General features: G+C 43.8%; 1 protein-coding gene across 1 annotated transcript in view; it reads left to right on the top strand.

Annotated features, from left to right (window-relative positions):
* The window catches only part of FASN (fatty acid synthase), a 59,123-nt gene that overhangs the window by 21,782 nt on the left and 16,030 nt on the right, over positions 1-21,311 (top strand). Inside the window, exons 9-28 of the mRNA XM_028716217.2 lie at positions 1,683-2,142; positions 3,049-3,236; positions 4,763-4,952; positions 7,815-7,909; positions 8,410-8,544; positions 8,660-8,863; positions 11,152-11,267; positions 11,954-12,129; positions 12,784-12,975; positions 13,089-13,169; positions 13,267-13,452; positions 14,167-14,346; positions 14,949-15,152; positions 15,375-15,685; positions 15,800-16,189; positions 17,589-17,753; positions 17,964-18,082; positions 18,196-18,350; positions 19,450-19,653; positions 20,797-20,947. Of these exons, the coding sequence (XP_028572050.2) occupies positions 1,683-2,142; positions 3,049-3,236; positions 4,763-4,952; positions 7,815-7,909; positions 8,410-8,544; positions 8,660-8,863; positions 11,152-11,267; positions 11,954-12,129; positions 12,784-12,975; positions 13,089-13,169; positions 13,267-13,452; positions 14,167-14,346; positions 14,949-15,152; positions 15,375-15,685; positions 15,800-16,189; positions 17,589-17,753; positions 17,964-18,082; positions 18,196-18,350; positions 19,450-19,653; positions 20,797-20,947 (3,902 nt within the window). The remainder of the gene's footprint in view (positions 1-1,682; positions 2,143-3,048; positions 3,237-4,762; positions 4,953-7,814; positions 7,910-8,409; positions 8,545-8,659; positions 8,864-11,151; positions 11,268-11,953; positions 12,130-12,783; positions 12,976-13,088; positions 13,170-13,266; positions 13,453-14,166; positions 14,347-14,948; positions 15,153-15,374; positions 15,686-15,799; positions 16,190-17,588; positions 17,754-17,963; positions 18,083-18,195; positions 18,351-19,449; positions 19,654-20,796; positions 20,948-21,311) is intronic.

Here is a 21,311-nt window from a genome sequence, read left to right as displayed (position 1 = left end):
AGATGTAGTTAAGTGTTAATCTTTTGGCATTATCAAATGCCAAGTTTCACAACTTGTTTTTATGGGCATCAGACCAAAATGTGACACACACTCTGAGTTGCAGATTTAAGTAAATAAGAGATGTGATTTGCTAAAAGATCTTTTTGCTGCTGTAACTGATCTGGATTTTGTCATATTAAAACATTAAAATGTCTGTAAATATTAATAAAAATATTTTGGTTCTGATTAGACCTTAACAAACAAGTCTTCTTAGATCAGCTGGTTATGTAAACAAACTACTCACTCTTTGGGGGAAGGTTTGGCTACCTTATTTTGTTTCCGTGTGTCATTATTTTTAATATTTATGATGGCTAGGGGCTTCAAAGGCTAGAAGTGAGCGGGCCTTGTTGTAACCCAGGCATCCCCAAACTCAGTCCTCCAGATGTTTTGAGACTACAACTCCCATCATCCTTGGCCACTGGTCCTGTTAGCTAGGGATGATGGGAGTTGTAGCCCCAAAACAGGGCCGAGTTTGGGGATGCCTCTTGTAACCAAACCAATGCACAGAGGTAGAGCTGCACAACTTGCTCCCTTGGGATGAAAGGAGAGTGATAAAGTGGTGAACAGAGGGAAGAGAAGGGGGGAGGGAAGGGAAAAGACAGGAGGAAAAGATGTCTTGAAGAGTCTTTCCTTGGCTTTGTATGCTGTTTGTGGCTGTAGGGTTCAGTGCAGCTGGGACAGATATAGGAAGCAACAGCTGCAGTGGAGATTTGTGACCTCAAGAACATTTGCTTGCCTCAGCAAATAAATTGTCCATTTTCTGTCATATTTATTCATCTGCCAAAGGAAAATGTGCCTTGGTGGTGCATTCATTGCTATGCAAAATAATGATGGCACAAATAGTGCAGTCCTCTGCATATCTGCTTGTAAGTGAGTTCCATTGAGTACATGGGGCTTATTCCCAATGAAGTGTGCATAGCCAGTCTCTGAAACCCAAAGCCTTGACTCATTGCAGTGCAAAACCACAATGGCTTTGTTTCACAGAAGCTCTGTGGATTTTGTTTGCAGCAGCATTTCTTTCACAATACACTTGCCCCGTGACACCCATCATTTCAGCATCCCTGATCAACACGTTTGCTTACACCAGTGTGTACAGTTCTGAGCCAGTCAGAAAGCACACATTTTAAAAGGAAGAGGAACGGAACCTGTGAAAAGTGAGAAAGAATAGCTGGATGGTGAGAAAGCAAAATGTGTGGAATGGTCATTGCAGATAGGATCATAGCTCCAATACCTCTAGTCAATCAACTATAATTAATGTGTCACAGTGTATGATACAGCAAAATTTAGGGATTAGATGAGTGGGAGCTACAATTTGAGAAACAGGTTCTGGACAAGCATTCTGACTTGCCGCAAGGCATTTATCAAGTTACTTCACCATTCTGAGCCTTAAATTATCAGTAGAAGATAATTCTGACCTGCCAACTTCTGATGAATTGATTACTCCGATAATTAGATATGACACAAGGAAAGGTGCTAAGTGAGGATACATGTCCTGTTGATATATTAGTAGATTGAACTGCAATAATGATCTTCTAATGTAAAATTTGATTCCTGAGGATCTCAGGTTTCTATCCCAAACTATGCAAAATATGCATGTCTGAAAAATGTTCTTAGCCTGCACTGTTATGTTCTCTATTTCTCAGGTGGTTCTCTCTTTAGAGCATGGTCTGTGGGCACCCAACATTCACTACAACACCCCAAATCCAGATATTCCTGCCTTACAAGATGGTCGTATACAAGTCGTTACTAAACCAACCCCCACAAAAGGTCACCTTTGTGGTATCAATTCCTTTGGCTTTGGAGGCTCAAATGCCCATGTCATTCTGAGGCCCAACGAGAAGACATCGTCCTCCCCGGAGACTCATAATTTGCCACGATTGGTGCAGTTTTGTGGAAGGACTCAAGAAGCAGTAGAAACGTTAATAGAACAGAGCAGAAATCTGCAGCAACACACAGCACTTCTGAGCATGCTCAATGATATCTCTGGGATACCAGTGTCATCCATGCCTTATAGGGGCTACACCTTGATTGGCAGCGAGAGCGATGTGAAGGAGGTTCAGAATGCTCAGTCCTCAGGGCGGCCCCTGTGGTACATCTGCTCAGGTAAATTGCATACTAATCACACATGTACTCTCCTTTTGTTTGAGCCTAGATTTCTAATTTTGCAAAGCTTTATGTCGTGCCAAATAGCCTTATGATTTATTTAATACAGTCATAAAGCTGAGTAGTTCACACCGATTACAGGAGGCACAGACACACACGCATAGAAAGAGAGAGAGATTTAGGAAAGTGCCGCTGCTCAGTGGCAGAACGTCTGCTTCGCATGCAGAGGGTTCCAGGTTCAGATCTCCAGCATCTCCCTAGTATGGCTGTGAATGTTCCCTGTCTGAAGCCTTGCTGATATAGACAATACTGAACTAGATAGACCAATGGCAGTAAAAGGCAGCTGCACACACCGGTAGTATGAAATGATGCTTCTAGCTAGCTAGAAGCAGTGCTATTTTTCTAGAAAAAGAAGTGCTAGAATTCACCATGAACACTTCCAGTGAGCCAGTGTGGTGTAGTGGTTAAGAGCGGTGGACTCGTAATCTGGTGAACCGGGTTCGCGTCTCCGCTCCTCCACATGCAGCTGCTGGGTGACCTTGGGCTAGTCCCACTTCTCTGAAGTCTCTCAGCCTCACTCACCTCACAGAGTGTTTGTTGTGGAGGAGGAAGGGAAAGGAGATTGTGAGCCGCTTTGAGACTCCTTTGGGTAGTGATAACGCAGGATATCAAATCCAAACTCTTCTTCTTCCCTTCTTCCGTTGTTCTCTTATAATGGCAATGGTGCCCACCTGAGAGGTGCTGGAACTGAGTTCCAGCTGGAAAAAAAAAGCCCTGGCTTGAAGGGTTTCATATCTTTTACATCTGAAGCACCACTCTCAATGTCAAAATAAAATGTCACATCCTCGTGCTCTTCACATACCCAGCAGCGCTAAAAGGTACTCCTCTGTTTGTTCCATCCCATAGGCATGGGCACCCAGTGGAAAGGAATGGGGCTTAGCCTGATGCAGCTTGATCTCTTCCGGCAATCCATCTTGCGTTCAGATGAGGCTCTGAAAGACACGGGCCTGAAGGTGTCCGATCTACTCCAGAGCACGGATGAGAACACTTTTAACGACACTGTCAATGCTTTCGTTGGACTTGCTGCTATTCAGGTAAGAAGGAAGGTCTCCCCCTTTGCTTTGTGCCTCCCCATGAAAAGGGACTCTTCTGATGGCTCACTCTTTTCCTCATCAGTTCTAGTGATGTACATCATGTAGACGAAGTCATCTTTGCAACCCACCTTTCAGCCCGGGATCACTGGCAACTGGCTCCAGTTTCCATGCGAAAGGCTTTGCTTTTATTCTGGCACTGTGTAGAGGAAGCAAAATGGAAAGAGGAGCATTTCTGAGCACTCCCATTTCACCTTCTGAGCTGTCCTGTCCTTAGCCCTTTTAAGGTGGCCGAGTGAGGATGTGAGCCTTTACAACACCTCCATGCTGATTGCTTGTACCTGCATAGGCATACCATCTGCTGCCATTATTCTGCAGATTGCCACCTAGAGACAAATGTTTTGATGTTAGCTCAGGGTCTTGCTCTTTGTTGTTGCTCAAGAGCAGCAAGTTCTGCTAAGTGGGTGCCCGGATTTGAGTGTGACAGTAGGGGGATGTTTCTCTTGAGTACATTTAGTGATGGGATCTTGGTGTACACGTAATAGCACTTTCCTAAAGAGCTAGGGGAAACAACAGATGCCTTTTTGACAGCAGGCATTCAATAAGCTGGATGGAAGGAGGAAAAAATCACTAGATGTGATTTTTTTTAAAATAAAGAAATGCGACTTAAGGGTCAATGCTATCAGGCATTTCCTGTTTCCAAGGAACATTGTTTGGTAGTGAGTAGAATATTAGATTTGGGCCTGGAATCCTTACCCAGCCATGAAGCCCACTGGGTGACGTTGGGCCACTCATTCTCCCTCGGCCTAAGCAGATTGTTGTGAGGATAAAATGGTAAGGAGGAGAAACACTGTAGAAGAAGGGTTTGGATTTGATATCCCGCTTTATCACTTCCCGAAGGAGTCTCAAAGCGGCTAACATTCTCCTTTCCCTTCCTCCCCCACAACAAACACTCTGTGAGGTGAGTGAGGCTGAGAGACTTCAGAGAAGTGTGACTGGCCCAAGGTCACCCAGCAGCTGCATGTGGAGGAGCGGAGACGCGAACCCGGTTCCCCAGATTACGAATCTACCGCTCTTAACCCACTACACCACTGTAGGCCTCTAGAGCCTTTCCTTGGAGGAAAGGTGGGGTATAAATGTAATAATTAACAAATAAAAGATTCATGTGTCGTGTGGCAAACTCCCCAAGGTAGGATTGCATATGCTGTTCTACATTTTGAACCTGCTCAGTTCCCGCTAAGGAGGAAGCAGAGGGCAGCATGAGGGCAAAGACTCCCCTTTTTTCCCAGGATTTCAAAGGCCATGTTTAGAGTCATTTTTTTCAGCCTGTCATCTTCCTCTCCCCCCCCATTTTTGTATTTTAACGTTTATTGTCCTTTTTTTACTGTTGCTTTTAATTGTATTGGATGAGTTCTGCAAATCACATTGCTTGTTTTTATGTAAAACCACTTTGACTGACAGAAAGCGGCACTCAAGAACTCCACACAAAGACATAAATAAAAGACTGCAGCCCATTTTCTAATCCCCAGATTGCACAGATCGATCTTTTAAAGGCCATGGGTTTGCAGCCTGACGGAATTGTTGGTCACTCGGTTGGGGAGCTAGCCTGTGGCTACGCAGATAACTCCTTAAGTCACGAAGAGGCTGTTCTTGCTGCCTATTGGAGGGGCCGGTGCATCAAAGAGGCCAAGCTCCCACCAGGAGGCATGGCTGCTGTTGGTAGGTAACTAGATGTGCTCTATTATTTATTTGTCAGATGATCTATTTTAATCTTACCTTCACTTCACAAACTGTTCTCATCTAGTAGTTGCCTTAATGCAGTATGGGGCAGGTTTAAAGAGGCTGGCTTTATTTACCCTGGGCAATATTTGATAAAATTCAGAAAAATATCAGAGTTTTTACGGATTGAGGTTTCGTTGCTGTTACATGCCGTTAATCGGCCTCCAAGTAGACATTCTGTAGACTGGTTTTGTGATCCTTAAAAGCAGGCAAGCATTCATCAGAGCATATATAATATGTCTGACAACTGGTTATGTACAACTGGTTGATTATAAGTCACTTGGCTTATAAGGAGTCAGACAATTGGTCCATCTAGCTTAGTAATGTCTATATGGGCTGGCAGAAAATCTCCAAGGTTTCAGACAGGGTTCTCTCTCATCCGTACCTGGAGATGTCTTTGATCTTCTGGAATCTTCTGCATGCAAAACAGCTGCCCTACTTCTGAGCTACTGCCAGCCCCAAAGGTCCTTTCTTTTCAGATTGGTACCTACACCTACTTACATAGTTTCTTTAGGATTAGCAAGGTGCTGTTGGTATTGCACATTGTAAAATCAGATAAGAGCATTTTTTTTTACACAGGAAATTCAAGTGTCACAAAATTGTCTCGTAACAATTCATCTTCTTTATACTATCTAAATAGTAGAAAATAACTATAAACTATCCTAATGCACAGTACAAGGTAGTATTACGACTCTCTAGTAAAGCTACATTTCAACAAAATACCCTATGGAACATTTCCTTTATAAAGTACCGGTATTTATTTTAAAATTGGTAAGAGATAAAATTGGTAAGAGACTGTTATGAGGGCGATTGAGAGACAGGATTATATTAAATCTGCTATAGTTTAGGAAGCTCCTTAGCAAGATCTCATTGAAGCCCGTACTCAAAAAGTTTTATAAAAAGGACAATTTATGTGCATCAATCAGACCATAATCTGCACAGGTAGCCAAAATGATGCCTGCCTGATGTTGCTGGACTACAGCTCCTGTCAGCCTTACCCATTAGGATAGTGGTATCTCCATCACTAAGGAATTAGTGAGGTTCTACAGGGTAAGTGTTGATGCCTAAGCCACAGAGGCTCAGTTACAGATAAATATTGTTACATATACAGACAGTAGTGATTGCTAGGTTGGTCAGTTTATAAGCCCTTGAGGGGATGCAGCAGGTTTTTATACTGATATTGCACATTGGTTTCAGTTTGCTTTGTGTGGCTTTGGAAATATATTAACTACAAGGGGGAAAGGTTTGTGACTGGACCTCCACTGCTGTGGGTACAACCCAACATATGATTGGTTTGATCTTTTGCTAGATAAGCTTGATTTCTAAGTATCTAACCTCTGAGTATTCTTGTGCTTTGTGTAGCTGTAATTCTGTGCACGTTTAGTTAGGACTCAGTACTTCTGAGTGAACATGCATAGCATTGCACTGCACATCTACTTATTTATGGATTAGGATGTGAGATTTGGGCAACATTCAATCTAGCTGTCTGAAGAAACATCCTTTCATAAGAACCTATGTGTGTGTTGAGATCAGCAGCTGATTCTGTCGTTGGTTGTCCCACATCTAAGTTAAATCTAGTATGTGGCAACCAGGGAGAGGACTTGTTTTGTGGTGGCACCCCAACTATGGCATTAATCCGTCCCTTGTGAAATAGGATTGGTGCCAACATTTAGGAGTTTCTGGCACTTACTGAAAGCCCATCAATTCAAGCAGGTCTTTATAGGGGGTGGGGTGGGTTAGCTGCCTGTTGTTGTTGTTTTTAAACCATACTGGTACTGGTGTTTCTGCTGTAGTTTTTACTATATATTTTATCTGTTATGTTTTATAATTGTAGTTATTGGTTTTGATTTATACTATTGTATCCTGCCATGGTGCCACATTGCAATGAAAGCCAGGCTGTAAATATTTTAAATAATATAAAATATCATTCCTGGTCCTCACAATTCCTCTAATGTGATGAGGGATTCAGTTCACACTTACAGATGAACTTACCTCAGTCACAATTTCTAAAACCATTTCTGAACCAAAACGTACCCTTCCTTTGAAACTCACACTTCTCTTAAATGTATGTGTTTTTTAAAATATTTATACTAGGGTTAAGTGAGCATATAGATGCATATAACATATTGGGGGGGAATTGCTTTGCGAAGGAATAAAAAATTTTAAAGAAAAAAATAACACTAAAATGCTGATGAATTTTCATAAGGAGTTTAAAAAAAATCAAACTGAAGTGGAAAATCAAATTTATGATTGGAAAAACGAGAAACTAAGAGAGACTAAGGAGGGACGTGGGTGGCGCTGTGGGCTAAACCACAGAGCCTAGGACTTGCCAATCAGAGGGTCAGCGGTTCGAATCCCCGCGACAGGGTGAGCTCCCGTTGCTCGGTCCCTGCTACTGCCAATCTAGCAGTTCAAAAGCACCTCAAAGTGCAAGTAGATAAATAGGTACCGCTCCGGCGGGAAGGTAAATGGTGTTTCCGTGCGCTGCTCTGGTACGCTGGCACCCTTGGCCAATAAAGCGAGATGAGTGCCACAACCCCAAAGTCGGTCACGAATGGACCTAATGGTCAGGGGTCCCTTTACCTTTAAGAGAGACGAAAACTGATATATTTGCCCATCCCTAAGTATTATGCAGCTGAAATGGTTGTAAGGGATGTGTTCTAGAATGTCCAGTCTAGTTCTAGCTGGGGAATAAGACACTAGGAAATTGGGAGTTGTTTTTCCTCACTTGCTCTTAGGGAAAACTTTCTTCATGACTACTCCTAAGAGGGCTGAACTCATCCAAAGCAATCTGTCTTACAGGTCTGACGTGGGAGGAGTGTAAACGTAAGTGCCCTGCCGGAGTGGTCCCTGCCTGTCACAACTCTGAAGACACTGTCACTGTTTCAGGGCCTCAGGTGAGAACTTAGTATGAACCAATACATAAATTGCTACATGTTTAGTATATCGAGTGACGTGTCCTCATCACTGGAATTTCCCCCCGGGCCAAACCTCAGGAGGTCAAGAAGAGGCACCTGATTAAATAATGTCAAATTGAATTGAGAATGAAAGCAAACTCACCAGAGGAAATGCTATCACTTGCATCTGAAAATGAAGGCTAGCAATAAAGTTAACGCTAGCAGCCTGAATCTAAAGATTTGGCTGGTAAATCCCAGTCAGAATGCAAAACTCACCTCCTTCCAGCTGCAGTCCATTTCTTGTGCTCGGGGCTCCACAGTGTTCAGGGGAATTTGGGTTTATATAATGGATATTATTGCATATACACTTAGGAATGTCGGATAAGCCACGTACGAGCAAGTTATGGAGAATGATGATTGCTTCACAGGCAGAGGCTTATTGCAGTGTACCAGGCCCTTGTAACACCTGTTCGATGCTATTTTTTTCTCGCTTTTCTTAGGACTCTGTGGTCAAATTTGTAGCCAAGCTGAAAGCAGAAGGTGTATTTGCGAAAGAGGTGCTCAGCGCAGGAGTTGCTTTCCACTCGTACTATATGGCCTCCATCGCACCAGTGCTGCTTAGCGCCCTGAAGAAGGTAATGCTCCTAAATAGCTTCTCACTGGGGCGGAAAGGTTGCACATGCATTGTATGGTGTGGTTCTTTTTTGCTTAAGTCTCCTGTCTCATTTTTCTCATTTTCTTTATTTCTAGGTTATTCCCAGTCCAAAGCCTCGTTCCTCCCGCTGGATCAGCACTTCCATCCCTGAATCTCAGTGGCAAAGCGATCTGGCTCAGAACTCTTCTGCTGAGTACCATGTGAATAACCTTGTCAGCCCAGTCTTGTTCCAGGAAGGCCTGAGACATATTCCAGAAGATGCTGTGGTCGTGGAGATTGCCCCACATGCCCTTCTGCAGGTATTACCCTTGGGGTTCACTCATGGCCTGAAGCTGGTGAGGCATCGGGACAAGATTCTCCTTTTTCTAGTGACCATAATGGTTTCCACTCTGTTCCCACCACCTTCCCTCATCAGTTATCCTAAATTTCAGTGCAGCTTTCCCTCAGGAACCTAGTAATCTAAATGTATTCATCCGTTGCTGTGTATACGCCAGAAACCAAGGAGAAGGAAACAGAATCCGGCAAATAGATGAATATAATGTGTGAAAAGAAAGTGGCAGCGAGGATAAATGAAATAACATCTTAGGTTGTGATCTTAACATTTGTTATCATTATCATTAAGATTTCTTAGTCGCTTATTACCAAGGTCTCCAAGCAACTTACATTGAAAGACATAAGCAATGAAATTTTGACAAAATTAGAGGTATTTTCTGTCTTTTTGCAAGAAGTGAAAGAATTGGTGACAACAGATAGGGTCTTTTTTATTATTGTTCCTCAGGTGTAGGACTCCTTCCCAAAAGAGATCCGTGTGGGGCCTGCTGTCAAGACCCACCCTACTGTTAGGCACAGTTAGGTGGCAACCTCAGGCAGCAAAATTGGGGTGATCATGAAAGGGCAAAATGTCTTTGTCGCTTAGTTTGTTCTTCTTGTATTTTTACTGCCAGGGAGGGGAAGATGTGTTCGTTTGGTGTTCAGTTGCCAAAATAACTTCACTGGCCTTCAGTACTGTACACCTTGACTTGTGGCCGTTTGTTGCTCCACCTTGGGCAATAAAATGTCGTGAGCCTTTCTCACCTACGTTATAGTCTTAAAACGCCAGGTAAAGGCTGTCCTATTTACCTGAGCTTAGCATAGCTGTTACGGTAGTTCTTATGGTTCAGTGGTAACTTGTGTTTTTTGATACGATGTCAGAGAAAATTCTCCTTTGGTAGTTTTAATGGTAGTTTTGTTTTCTTTTACATAAGGGATGGCAGGGATTTTAGTCCTGCAACACCTGCAGGGCCACAGGTTCCTCCTCCCTGCTTTTGCACAAGGAGTAGCAGTTTGTTACTGAATAGAGATGTTGGCATTGATTTGCCCAGTGCCTCTGTCTGAAAACAGCACAAGGCAGCTATATAGAATTTCATAAGAGCCTACTCCCAGCGTTGCATCAAGAGCTGCCCATGTTGCTGTGGAAGGGCTGGGCTGTAGTCACTCCTTCCATTTCCTTGGGGTCACTGGAGAAAAGATGGATAGCAAGTGTCTAGCATTGTGGTCCTTCTAAATACATGTCTCCCACCAGAGTCATGCCTAGGCTATTTTGTTTGTCTTCTGATTGAGATCCTTCTAGTGAAGGGAGACTGCTAATGGAGGGATTTTATTGGAATATGAGTTCAACAATGATGCTCACTCCCATGTAACTAAGCTTATAACTGGCAGGCTTGGAGTGCAGTCCTAAGCCTTTTTTCTTGGACGTTAGTTCTGCTGTCACCAATAGAACTAAATCCCATGTAGACATAGTTTGGATCAAGGCACAAGTCTTATTTTGTGGCAGGATTGAAAAGGAAAAAAGTGTCTTGGCAAAATGTATTTGTTTGGGATGCCTCTTAAGGTTCCTTGAAGCCATAGCTCATTTATGGCGAAGATTTAGTGTACTAATGTAAATGCAAAGGTTTGGTTTGTGTAACTTAAAATTATGCAACAGTTATTAAGCTCTGTTGCTCTCTTGGCTGTTTTGCATATAACTTCTTTTCCAGTTTTTCTAGTCTAGTCTGTGGTTTTCTACTATGGATTCACAGTGTAAAGCACAGCCTGTAAAACTATGCATGTATACCAGTAGTGTTTGCTGGAGTCTAGTGTTGTTGTTGTTTTTTAAAAAAATGATTTGTGTTTTACTTTCACTGAGTGCTGGGTGTCTGTAGATTTTTCCAGGAAATGCCTAGGATTCCAAGTTCCTTGAGCCAATTCTGTTCACGGGATACTGTTGCTGGTTAAAGTGAGGTGGGAGGGAGAGGATTTCCATTGATTCCTTGTTCCCCCTATATTCCTCCAAAAACTGTTTTGGAACAGCGTGGGTGGTGGTGCCAAGGGCTGTAATTAGCAAAAATCACCACATTCAGCAGGAACCTCCATTGGAGAAGTCCCTTCCATTTGCAGAAGGCAGACTATTATTGTTATATAAAATGGTATTTCCTTCTGGGGTTGCCAACATTTTTCTCTTGTAGAGCCAGAAAAACATTTGGCCACCTTGGCTAATGGTCTGTTTTAGAAGAAGGAAGCCAGTGATTTATTTTATTTTCTGATAACATTTTGAACTCCACCTGTCTAGGCAATCCTGAGAAGAGCTTTGAAGCCAACCTGCACCATTTTACCCTTGATGAAGAAAGAACATAAAAACAACCTGGAATTCTTCCTGACACATATTGGAAAAATCCACCTTACAGGGTAAGGAGATGAGTGAAAGCTAATGAGAAACACAGGGCAATATCCAGCTCTGCTTGTACACCAGACTTCTATGAGCCCAACGGAAACTTCCTGTTCCCTCCAGCCCTTTGCACACCCTCAGACGCAAATCCAGACAAGGGTTGGGGGACCCTCTGGAAGAGAGATGAAGAGCCAATGAAATTCTTATTGTGCAAGTGAAACTCATTTTTCGAATAGACTGAATTATACCATAGTAGTTCCTCCTTCCCCAGCTATGTTGCTACCTTAAAGCAGGATTGAATGTCATGGGGAGAAGTGCTGCAGGGCCATTTATGGCACGAGCATAGTAGCAAAATGCATAGGGGTTGCTTTCATTCAGGTGAATTGAAAACCTAGTGTATTTGTTTCAAAAGCTTTGTGTAGGAGCCAGCTTTTATAGCGACAGAAATCTCTGTGTCTCTGAAACCAGAACTTCCATTGATGCCTGAGTTCCTTGCCATGTTCCGATAGGCTGTTTTGCCGTTTGAAGAGAAGGGAGAAAATATTGCACATTTTTAGAAGAAACCAGGACCACAGAAAATAGTGGTTGGGGGTCCTTAGTCCCATGTTGGCTCCTAGCTATTGGTTTGCCTTCCGTTTGCTACCTTTACTATAACTTCTTACTGTTGCATGCAACTTCACAAATTTATGTTTATGTGTGTTCTTAGAATCAATGTCCTTGCGAACAATCTGTTTCCACCTGCTGAATATCCTGCACCTTTGGGGACTCCCCTTATCTCCCCTTACATTCTCTGGGACCACAGTCAGACATGGGATATCCCAAAAGCTGAAGACTTCCCAACGGGCGCTGGTGGTTCTGGATCAGCAACAGTCTACAATATTGGTGTGTACCAGCTACTTCGTTCTCCAAAAGCAGATCATCTTAAAATGCTCAAAATGGCATTTTCAGAATTTATCTCTAGGGGAAATGTTTGAACCATCATACACCTTGTATCACTTTGGGACACAGGGATGGGCAGAGGTGCCAACTTTAATAAAATATTGAGGGGGGGAGTAAGCCCCACCCTGCATAATCGCTCACATTTGAATGTTGATGCCCATCAACTGGGGTGGGTGGCCCCCTCAAATATTTTATTTGGGGGGCCAAAGGAACCTCAACCCCTAGGAGCTGGCTCCTATGGGGATGGGGGACCGGTGGCCCTCCATACATTGCTGTGCTCCTAGATCTATCAGCCCCTGCCAATATGACCAATGGGTAAGGGATGGTGGAAATTGTAGTAAAACAAGCTTCTAAAGGATGCCCTTGCTTTAGCAGAATTAAATTGATGATGGGAAACTAGGGAATGGGGGAAAGAGCTGCTTTCTTTTAGATGTTTGCAGCACTGAAACTTATATAGGGGTGGTGGGGAAAGTGGGAACATTTGTGCTTGGATTTTGGCAACTTGTGGGAAACAGCGTTGGAGTCTTCTTGGGCCAGAGATGTAGGTTTGAAAAATATGCTTTGTTCATTATTATTTTTTTAAATCATCATTGACAGATGTGAATCCTGAATCACCTGATAATTATTTGGTGGGTCACTGCATTGATGGCAGGGTTCTGTACCCAGCCACTGGCTACTTGGTGCTGGCCTGGCGCACTCTGGCAAGATCTCTAGGGACCTCCATGGAAGAAATACCTGTCATGTTTGAAGATGTTACAATCCACCAGGCAACAATACTACCTAAGAAAGGTGAGGCTAGTCAAAATCTCTGCAGCTTAGGCAATTAACGTAGTCTGGTGAACCATGTTTCTGCAGGCTATGTTTAAACTCTAATATCCTGGCAATTTCTGCCTACCTTGCAGGTGCAACGCAGCTAGAGGTGAGACTGATGCCAGCTTCTCAACGTTTTGAAGTGTCTGGGAATGGGAATCTGGCTGTGAGTGGTAAGTAATTGCTCCTACTACAAGTACTCTGAAGAAATCAAAGGGGTGTTGGCCTCGCCATTCACTTGCCCTTTCTTCTACATACTGTGTCTCCTAGGAAAAATCTGCCCTTTGGAAGAAACCGCTCTGAATAACTTTCGCAACCAGCAAATTGATTTGGAGATCCAGCCAAACACATGCCCAGACGTCCGTTTAACCAAGGGAGACATTTACAAAGAGCTTCGTCTGCGGGGTTATGATTACGGGCCAACATTCCAGGGACTCTTGGAATCTAGTAGTAATGGTGAGACCATGTACCTTAACTGAAAGATAGGGCTAAGGATTATTACTATTCATTTAGAATGTAAGAAGGCCTTTGTTGAATCATAGCAGTGGCTCCTCTAGTTCAGCATCCTGTTCTCACAGTGGCCAACCAGTTGTTTCGTAGGAAAGCTCCAAAGCCGGGAACTGAGTGCAACAGCATTCATAATGATGATGATGATGTGGGGTGTTTTTTTCATTTGTTATTATGGTATGTATTTTTGTGCTTGCATATTGTAAAGCGCCCTGTGATCTTCGGATGAAGGGCAGTATAGAAATTTTATAACTAAATAGGTAATAAAAGAATACTTGTGATTCCCAGTAACTGGTGTTGAGAAATGTACAGCCTCCAACAGTGTAGTTAGAACATAGCCATTGTAGCTAATAGCCATCGATAGCCTTGTCTACCCTTCCATTTTTTGGAAGCTTCTTCATCTCAGTGACTGATGATGAAACAAAAGTCAATTATAATTCATAAATGTTGATAACAGGTGTTCACAATTAGGCAAGCTTTTGAGAAACTGGAGATCCGTCTAGGCATTGCTTCCCCTTAGCTAGCTTGGAAAGCACAAGGACTTTGGGGGCATAGCCAGTGCAGTTGATACAGAAGACAGAGATGTGAATAGTTTCTCACTTTGTGCTGCTGTTATCATGCCGGTGGCTGTTGTGTGCTAATTAGATTGCTTCTTGTCCCCAGGGAATGTTGGGAAGGTGTTGTGGAGCGGGAATTGGGTGACATTCCTTGACACCCTGCTGCATTTGATCATCTTGGGGGAAACAGGAAGAAGCCTGCGCTTGCCAACCAGAATCCGCTCCGTTTGCATTGATCCAAAGTTACACCAAGAACGTGCACAGAAATACAACGATGAGATTGAAGGTAATGGGCAGTCCCATTTTTTTTAAAGATAGGGGCTCCTTTATGGACAACAATATTCAAAAGTATTTGTGCCGACTTAAAGCAGTAAGATGGAAGGGAAGCGGGTGGCACTGTGGGTTAAACCACAGAGCCTAGGACTTGCCGATCAGAAGGTCGGCGGTTCGAATCCCTGCAACGTGGTGAGCTCCCGTTGCTCGGTCCCTGCTCCTGCCCACCTAGCAGTTTGAAAGCACGTCAAAGTGCAAGTAGATAAATAGGTACTGCTCTGGCGGGAAGGTAAACGGTGTTTCCGTGCACTGCTCTGGTTCGCCAGCAGCGGCTTAGTCATGCTGGCCACATGACCAGGAAGCTGTATGCTGGCTCCCTTGGCAAATAAAGCGAGATGAGCGCCGCAACCCCAGAGTCGGCCATGACTGGACCTAATGGTCAGGGGTCCCTTTACCTTTACCTTAAAGCAGTAAGATAGATTTATGGGAGTCATAAAGCTGCTAGCAGCTGGATTTTCTCTTAGACAAAATTCTGAAAGATTCTTCTCCATCTGACTGCACTGCATTTTCACTGCTTTTCTAATGCTTTCTGCTGACTCTTGCCTTGCCTTGTAGCTTTTGATGCTGTTGTGGACCGCTGCTTTGACACCATCACAGCAGGAGCTGTCCAGATCTCTGGTCTTCACGCTAGTGTGGCTCCTCGGCGCCAGCAGGAGCAGACCCCTCCCACACTTGAGAAGTTTTGCTTTGTGCCGTATGTGGAGAATGGCTGCTTGTCCTCCAATGCCCAGCTTCACTCCAGCTTTGACCATTGCAAAGGTAAGAAGATTCTTATATCACTATGCTTTCTGATGCGTCCGGTATGAAGTAGACACCCCTCCTCTTTTGGCAAGGAGGTATGGAGAAGCCCCTTAGGAAACGACCTTTAGGTCCGGGTAGGCATATGTGGAAGTCAAATGCATCCTGTGAACAATATTAGCAAAGTCAAAAGCACCAGCAACATAAATAATTTTGTTTTCATATTCCTTCTCTCCTCTACAGAGTTGATCCAGAAATTACAGAAGAAGATAGCAAAGCATGGAGTCAAGTTGGCTATTCCAGGGCTAGAGAATATAAAGACGTCTGCACAGACGGAACCTGAGCAGAAGGGCCTCCTGCACATCCTTGCTGAGATCTGTCGCCTGGAGCTGAACGGAAACCTCTACTCAGAGCTGGAACAGGTTGTGACTCGAGAGAAGCTGCATCTTCAAGAAGACCCCCTCCTCAATGGCTTGCTGGATTTTGCTGAGCTGAAGACCTGTGTGGACGTGGCACTGGAGAACATCACCAGCCGCAAGATGAAGATAGTCGAGGTGAGCTGGGGTGCAGCTCTGCAGAGAGGCAAAACTTTTCTCCGTGAGTGTGCTTTCTCCATGTGTTAATGACACACAGTGCTTTTCATTAATGGCTACTCTTTTTGTTTACAGGCCCTGGCAGGAGACGGGCACTTATACTCGCGCGTCACAAGCATCTTGAACACTCAGCCCATGCTTCAACTGGACTACACTGCCACTGACAGAGCCCCAGAAATATTGGCATCCAATGAGAGCCGTTTGCAAGAACTTGGTGTTTCTACTCAGCAGTGGGACCCTGCAAGCCCTCCTTCTGGAAATCTGGCAAATGCTGATCTCCTCGTGTGCAACTGCGCATTGAACCCTTTCAGGAATCCAGCACAGGTGCTCTCCAACATGGCGGCCACAGTGAAGGATGGTGGTTTTGTCTTACTGCACACTCTTCTGAAGGGAGAAACTCTGGGAGAAATTGTCAGCTTCCTCACATCTCCCGAGCTGAAGGAGAAACCTGGTCTCTTGACTCAGGTAAATTTATAAGCCCTTGTTATTTCTCTTCAGTTGGCTCTAGATCATGCTTTGCTCAGAGCAATGAGTTTGGAGTGGTGTTTCATTTTTCATTTTCCTTTTAAAAGGATAACTATTCATTAAAAAAAATAATCCAGAAATAATCCGTAGTTTTAGGCAGATTTAGAACTCTCCTCTGTTGTTTAGATTATTGGTTCCTATTCTTAGGGATTGAAAAGGCATACTAATTGTATGGTATGAACTGGTATCAAGTATTTTGTTTTGGGGGAGGGGGCATTTTTATGATTAGAAAAGAAAATGAATCAGTAGAGGATTCTTGCCTTGGAAAAACAGTAAATTATTTTGTTGTTCTACTTAGGGACAATCACAATGTATTTACAATAGCTAGGACTGCAATCCAAACTCCAAATCCAGCGGTTCATATTGCAGAGGACTGTCTCTCTGCTCAGCCCAAAAGAATTCCACCTACCTATCCCCTCAGAGATGCCAGGGTCACTCCTCTGGCAAGGAACTCCCTGTTCTGCCTGCTGAAAGTGCAGGCAGGCGGAGGTACCGTTTCTGGGATTTCCACTGGCAGCAGCTTGCAGAAATCCCCAAAACGGAATTCTGTGGGTGGAAAGGGGGAGCAGCTGAGCCATCCCAGGGTTCACTGGATCATGAGCTGGCCCCACTTGCCATCCCCAGACTGGCATAGAACAGAGCATGGTTTTGCCTGTGGCAGTGGTTACCCTGATCTGCCACACTGCAGTGCTGCCCAGCTGGGGTTAGGATTGCTCAGTATACAACCAGCCATATAACTGCCTACCTTAGTGATTCTCAGAAGCAACAATTCCCATCGATGTACATGACTGGGGTGTGACAGACACTCACCAGGCCTCTTAAAAAAATGCAGTGCTACAACAACAAGGAGAGGTAATCTCAGAAGCTGAAATGTAGCCAGGTTGCTAAGCCTAACGGCAATAGATATTGGCAAATAAAATGGAAATTTAGGCTGCAGTCCTTTACACACTTACCTGGGAGTAAGACCAACGCAAGTCAGTGGTGCTTACTTCTGAGCAAACATTCATAGGATTGCATTGTTAGGGCTGCAGGTATCTGGTTTATAAATACACTTCCCAAACAAAAATATTAACATTCTTTATATGTTTCAATATATGATCAATACCATATCATATCTATCTATCATCTGTTGCATGCAGCCCCATGGAAGTCAATAATTTTTCACTAGATGCAAAGAGCAGATCAAAAAGGCAAGAACAGCAGTTAAAATCAGCTCTCAACAATAGTGTGGTGATTTCCAAAATCTTTGTTTTGTGAAGCCAGCAATTGAGACAATCGTTGGTTCAAGAATCATTTGCTTGGTCCCATCTTATACATTTAAAATTTATTGTCTTGGCAGGTAGAATGGGAGGACTTACTTAGCAAGGCTGGTCTGAATTTGGTAGCTGTAAAAAGATCCTCCTTTGGCGCAACCATCTTTTTATGCCGTCGGCCAGTTCCTGCGAAGGAGCCTGTTTTCCTGCCGGTGGATGAGACTCACTACAAATGGGTGGAACCTTTGAAGGTAACAGTTTTCAATATGGGGAATAGCTGCTTTCCATTCTTGTTCCCAGGACTTTCATCTACTTCTCAATGAAGTTATTGGCTGTTTAAAAAGTGCACTCTCTCAGTTCGAGTGAAAGAGAGAGCTGCTTTTTTTCCCTTTCATTTTTTTGTTCTGGAAATCCTTCTTTTCTGTGTTAACTAATCAGCTTGCCTGGGATCTCTCCTGCAGGAAATGCTAGCAGAACCTTCTGAACATCCCGTGTGGCTAACGGCTACCAGCTGTGGTACTTCAGGAATTGTTGGCATGGTGAATTGCCTGCGCCAAGAGCCTGGGGGCAACAGGATCAGGTACCAAAATTCAGCATCCAGTGACAGCATTCAATTTCTGTTGCTACTTATGAACATCTGGTAGAAATGTATGCGAATTAACACATAGATTAAGTGTGTGCTTTACTTCCTAGGTGCCTTTTTGTTTCCAACCTGGACTCTTCTTCTCCTAAACCCTCCACCACCCCTTCTACCAAGCAGATGCAAACGATTCTGCAGAATGACCTAGTGATGAATGTTTATCGTGATGGGAAGTGGGGCTCTTTCAGACATCTCCAGCTAAAACAAGGTGATTCTTATTGTCAGCGAGCTTGTAGCAATACAGTGGTACCTCAGGTTACATACGCTTCAGGTTACATACGCTTCAGGTTACAGACTCCGCTAACCCAGAAATATTACCTCAGGTTAAGTACTTTGCTTCAGGATGAGAACAGAAATTGTGCTCCGGCGGCACGGCAGCAGCAGGAGGCCCCATTAGCTAAAGTGGTGCTTCTGGTTAAGAACAGTTTCAGGTTAAGTACGGACCCCTGGAACGAATTAAGTACTTAACCTGAGGTACCACTGTATTTATTTCCCCAACACCATAGGCAGCCAACACGGTGCCTTCCAGATGTTGTTGGACTGCAACTTCCATCAGCCTGAGTCAAAGCGGCTGGTGGCCAGGAATGATGGGAGCTGCAGTCTTCCAGTCTGGAGATCACCATGCTTGCTACTCCTGCCATAAGGTCTGGAAAACAAAAAGTAAGAAGACACTCCTTGGCCCAGTCTCTTTCCTCAGTAATTGTTCTTCTGGGACATGATCATCCTGATTCTGTGAAATAACACATGCCCTCTTGAACATTTGGCATCTGTTGAGCAAGTGGTATGACTTCTTTTCCAACTGAGATTACAGCACATGGCCGATGACACGTGATGCTATTGTTAAAACATCTGCACTGACTGCCCATCTACTACCAAACCGGGTTCAAGGTCCTTGTATTAATTTACAAAGCCCTGAAAAAATTGGGCTGGGAGTAGCTTGGGGACTGTGTAAATCCTTATATACCAGCTTAGTCACTGAGATCATTTGTAGGAGGGTAATTAATTGTCTCCTGCATATTTGACACCAACACAAAGTACAGGTTTTAGTGTCATAGGTTCAGTTCTGTTGAAAGCTCTGCCAGCAGAGATTAAGCGGGCACCTTCTTTTTCAACCTTTAAATGTCTGCTGAAAACTTTTCTATGCCACCAGGCTTGTGCCGGCCATTAAAAATACGCCTTTCCATAATGGTTAGTGGGTGGTCTCTGATATTAAATGTTTGTGTGTTTATTACAAATTAACAAGCAAACACACTTTTATTTGTAACAATGGAAGAATGCTGACTGCTCTGTCTCCTGTTCTGCCACAGCTCAACCTCAAGAGCTGACTGAATATGCATTTGTGAATGTATTGACGCGTGGAGATCTTTCCTCGCTCCGTTGGATCGCTTCTCCGCTTCGCCACTTCCACACAACCAATCCCAATGTCCAGCTCTGCAAAGTCTATTATGCATCTCTCAATTTCCGTGACATTATGTTGGCTACAGGAAAACTCTCCCCAGATGCCATTCCAGGTGAGCTGGGGGGGATTTTTCTTTCAAGAGAGACCTCGCGATATTTTGACATTGTGAGTGACACACGGTCTGTAAGCCATTTTGGGGGCTTCATGCAAGTGTGTTATCAAAAAATAAGGGGCACCATGTCTATAACCAGGCATAAATACCCGGGGGAGGGCTCAGAGTTCCACAGTCATGATTTGCATGCAGAAAGTCAGGGGTTCAATCCCCCAGCTTCTAAGCCAAGTTAAAGAATCTCAAGTAGTGGTTGTTAGGAAAAATCTTCTGCCTAAGTCTAAGACAAAGAGCATTCCCAGTTATACTCAGTACAGGGCTAAATGGTCCGATGGCCTGACTTAAAGCAAAGTCACATGGCAAACATCTCCTGATACTGATTTCCCTGTGCACATTGAACTCCTGTGCCCTAGGCCAAGTGGCCTTTCCTCACTTCAATTGTGTTTTTGTCATTCATAGCACTCTCTTGCCTCACTTAGTATAATTAATTTAATGCAACACCTAAGGAAAGCTCCTTGAGCAATATATATATATATATATATATATATATATATATATATATATGCAGAGCTTATTTATATTAGCAAGTTCTTATTCTTGCTTTTTGAGGGACGTGGGTGGCACTGTGGGTTAAACCACAGAGCCTAGGACTTGCCAATCAGAAGGTTGGCGGTTCGAATCCCCGTGACGGGGTGAACTCCCGTTGCTCGGTCCCAGCTCCTGCCAACCTAGCAGTTCGAAAGAATGTCAAAGTGCAAGTAGATAAATAGGTACCGCTCCAGCGGGAAGGTAAACGGTGTTTCCGTGCGCTGCTCTGGTTCGCCAGAAGCGGCTTAGTCATGCTAGCCACATGACCCGGAAGCTGTACGCTGGCTCCCTTGGCCAATAAAGCAAGATGAGTGCCGCAACCCCAGGGTCGACCATGACTGGACCTAATGGTCAGGGTTCCCTTTACCTATTCTTGCTTTTGAGAGTAAATCAAGAAATGTAACATCATTGGTTACTGATTTGGAGAGGGAAGGGGCAAAGATGTTAAAAGCATCTGGTTGCTGCCACGTTCCAAACTTTTAGACATCAGACGTTACCTTTTCCCACGCGTTACACTTTATTGGAGTAGCTTCATGGGATCATTCCATTCTTTTTCAGGAAACTGGACATTGCAGCAATGCATGTTGGGAATGGAATTCTCAGGACTTGACCCTGCAGGGAAAAAAGTGATGGGATTGCTACCAGCTAAAGGACTGGCTACAGTGGTCGACTCTGACAAGAGGTTTCTGTGGGAGGTTCCACAAAACTGGTAGGCTAGTTTACATTTTCTTTCTTGTGGGGGCTAGGTTACATACACTCTGTCTGATCTGAAGACCTTTTAAAAGCAAATTGAAATTTGATGTAAATAATGCATTGTTAGCAATAGAACTATCTTGTTGCAGTTGGGTTTTTTCCAGTATAACTGTTTTGAATTCATTGGCTAGTACTCTATGACAGAGATGCTGTGAGACTCCAACTCCCATTAGTCCCAGCCAGCATAACCCAGTGGTCAAGGATGATGCAAAATATAGTGCAGATTCCCCATTTATTCCCTAGGATCTTGCGTGTTCACCCTCCCTCTTCCCTCTATAGAAAAGAGTTGTGAGAGATGATAACTGGCTCAGAAAATATAT

Source organism: Podarcis muralis, chromosome 2 (genome assembly GCF_964188315.1).
Source record: "Podarcis muralis chromosome 2, rPodMur119.hap1.1, whole genome shotgun sequence".
In the NCBI taxonomy this organism is placed as follows: Eukaryota; Metazoa; Chordata; class Lepidosauria; order Squamata; family Lacertidae; genus Podarcis; species Podarcis muralis.
This window is presented reverse-complemented; position numbering and strand designations above follow the sequence as displayed.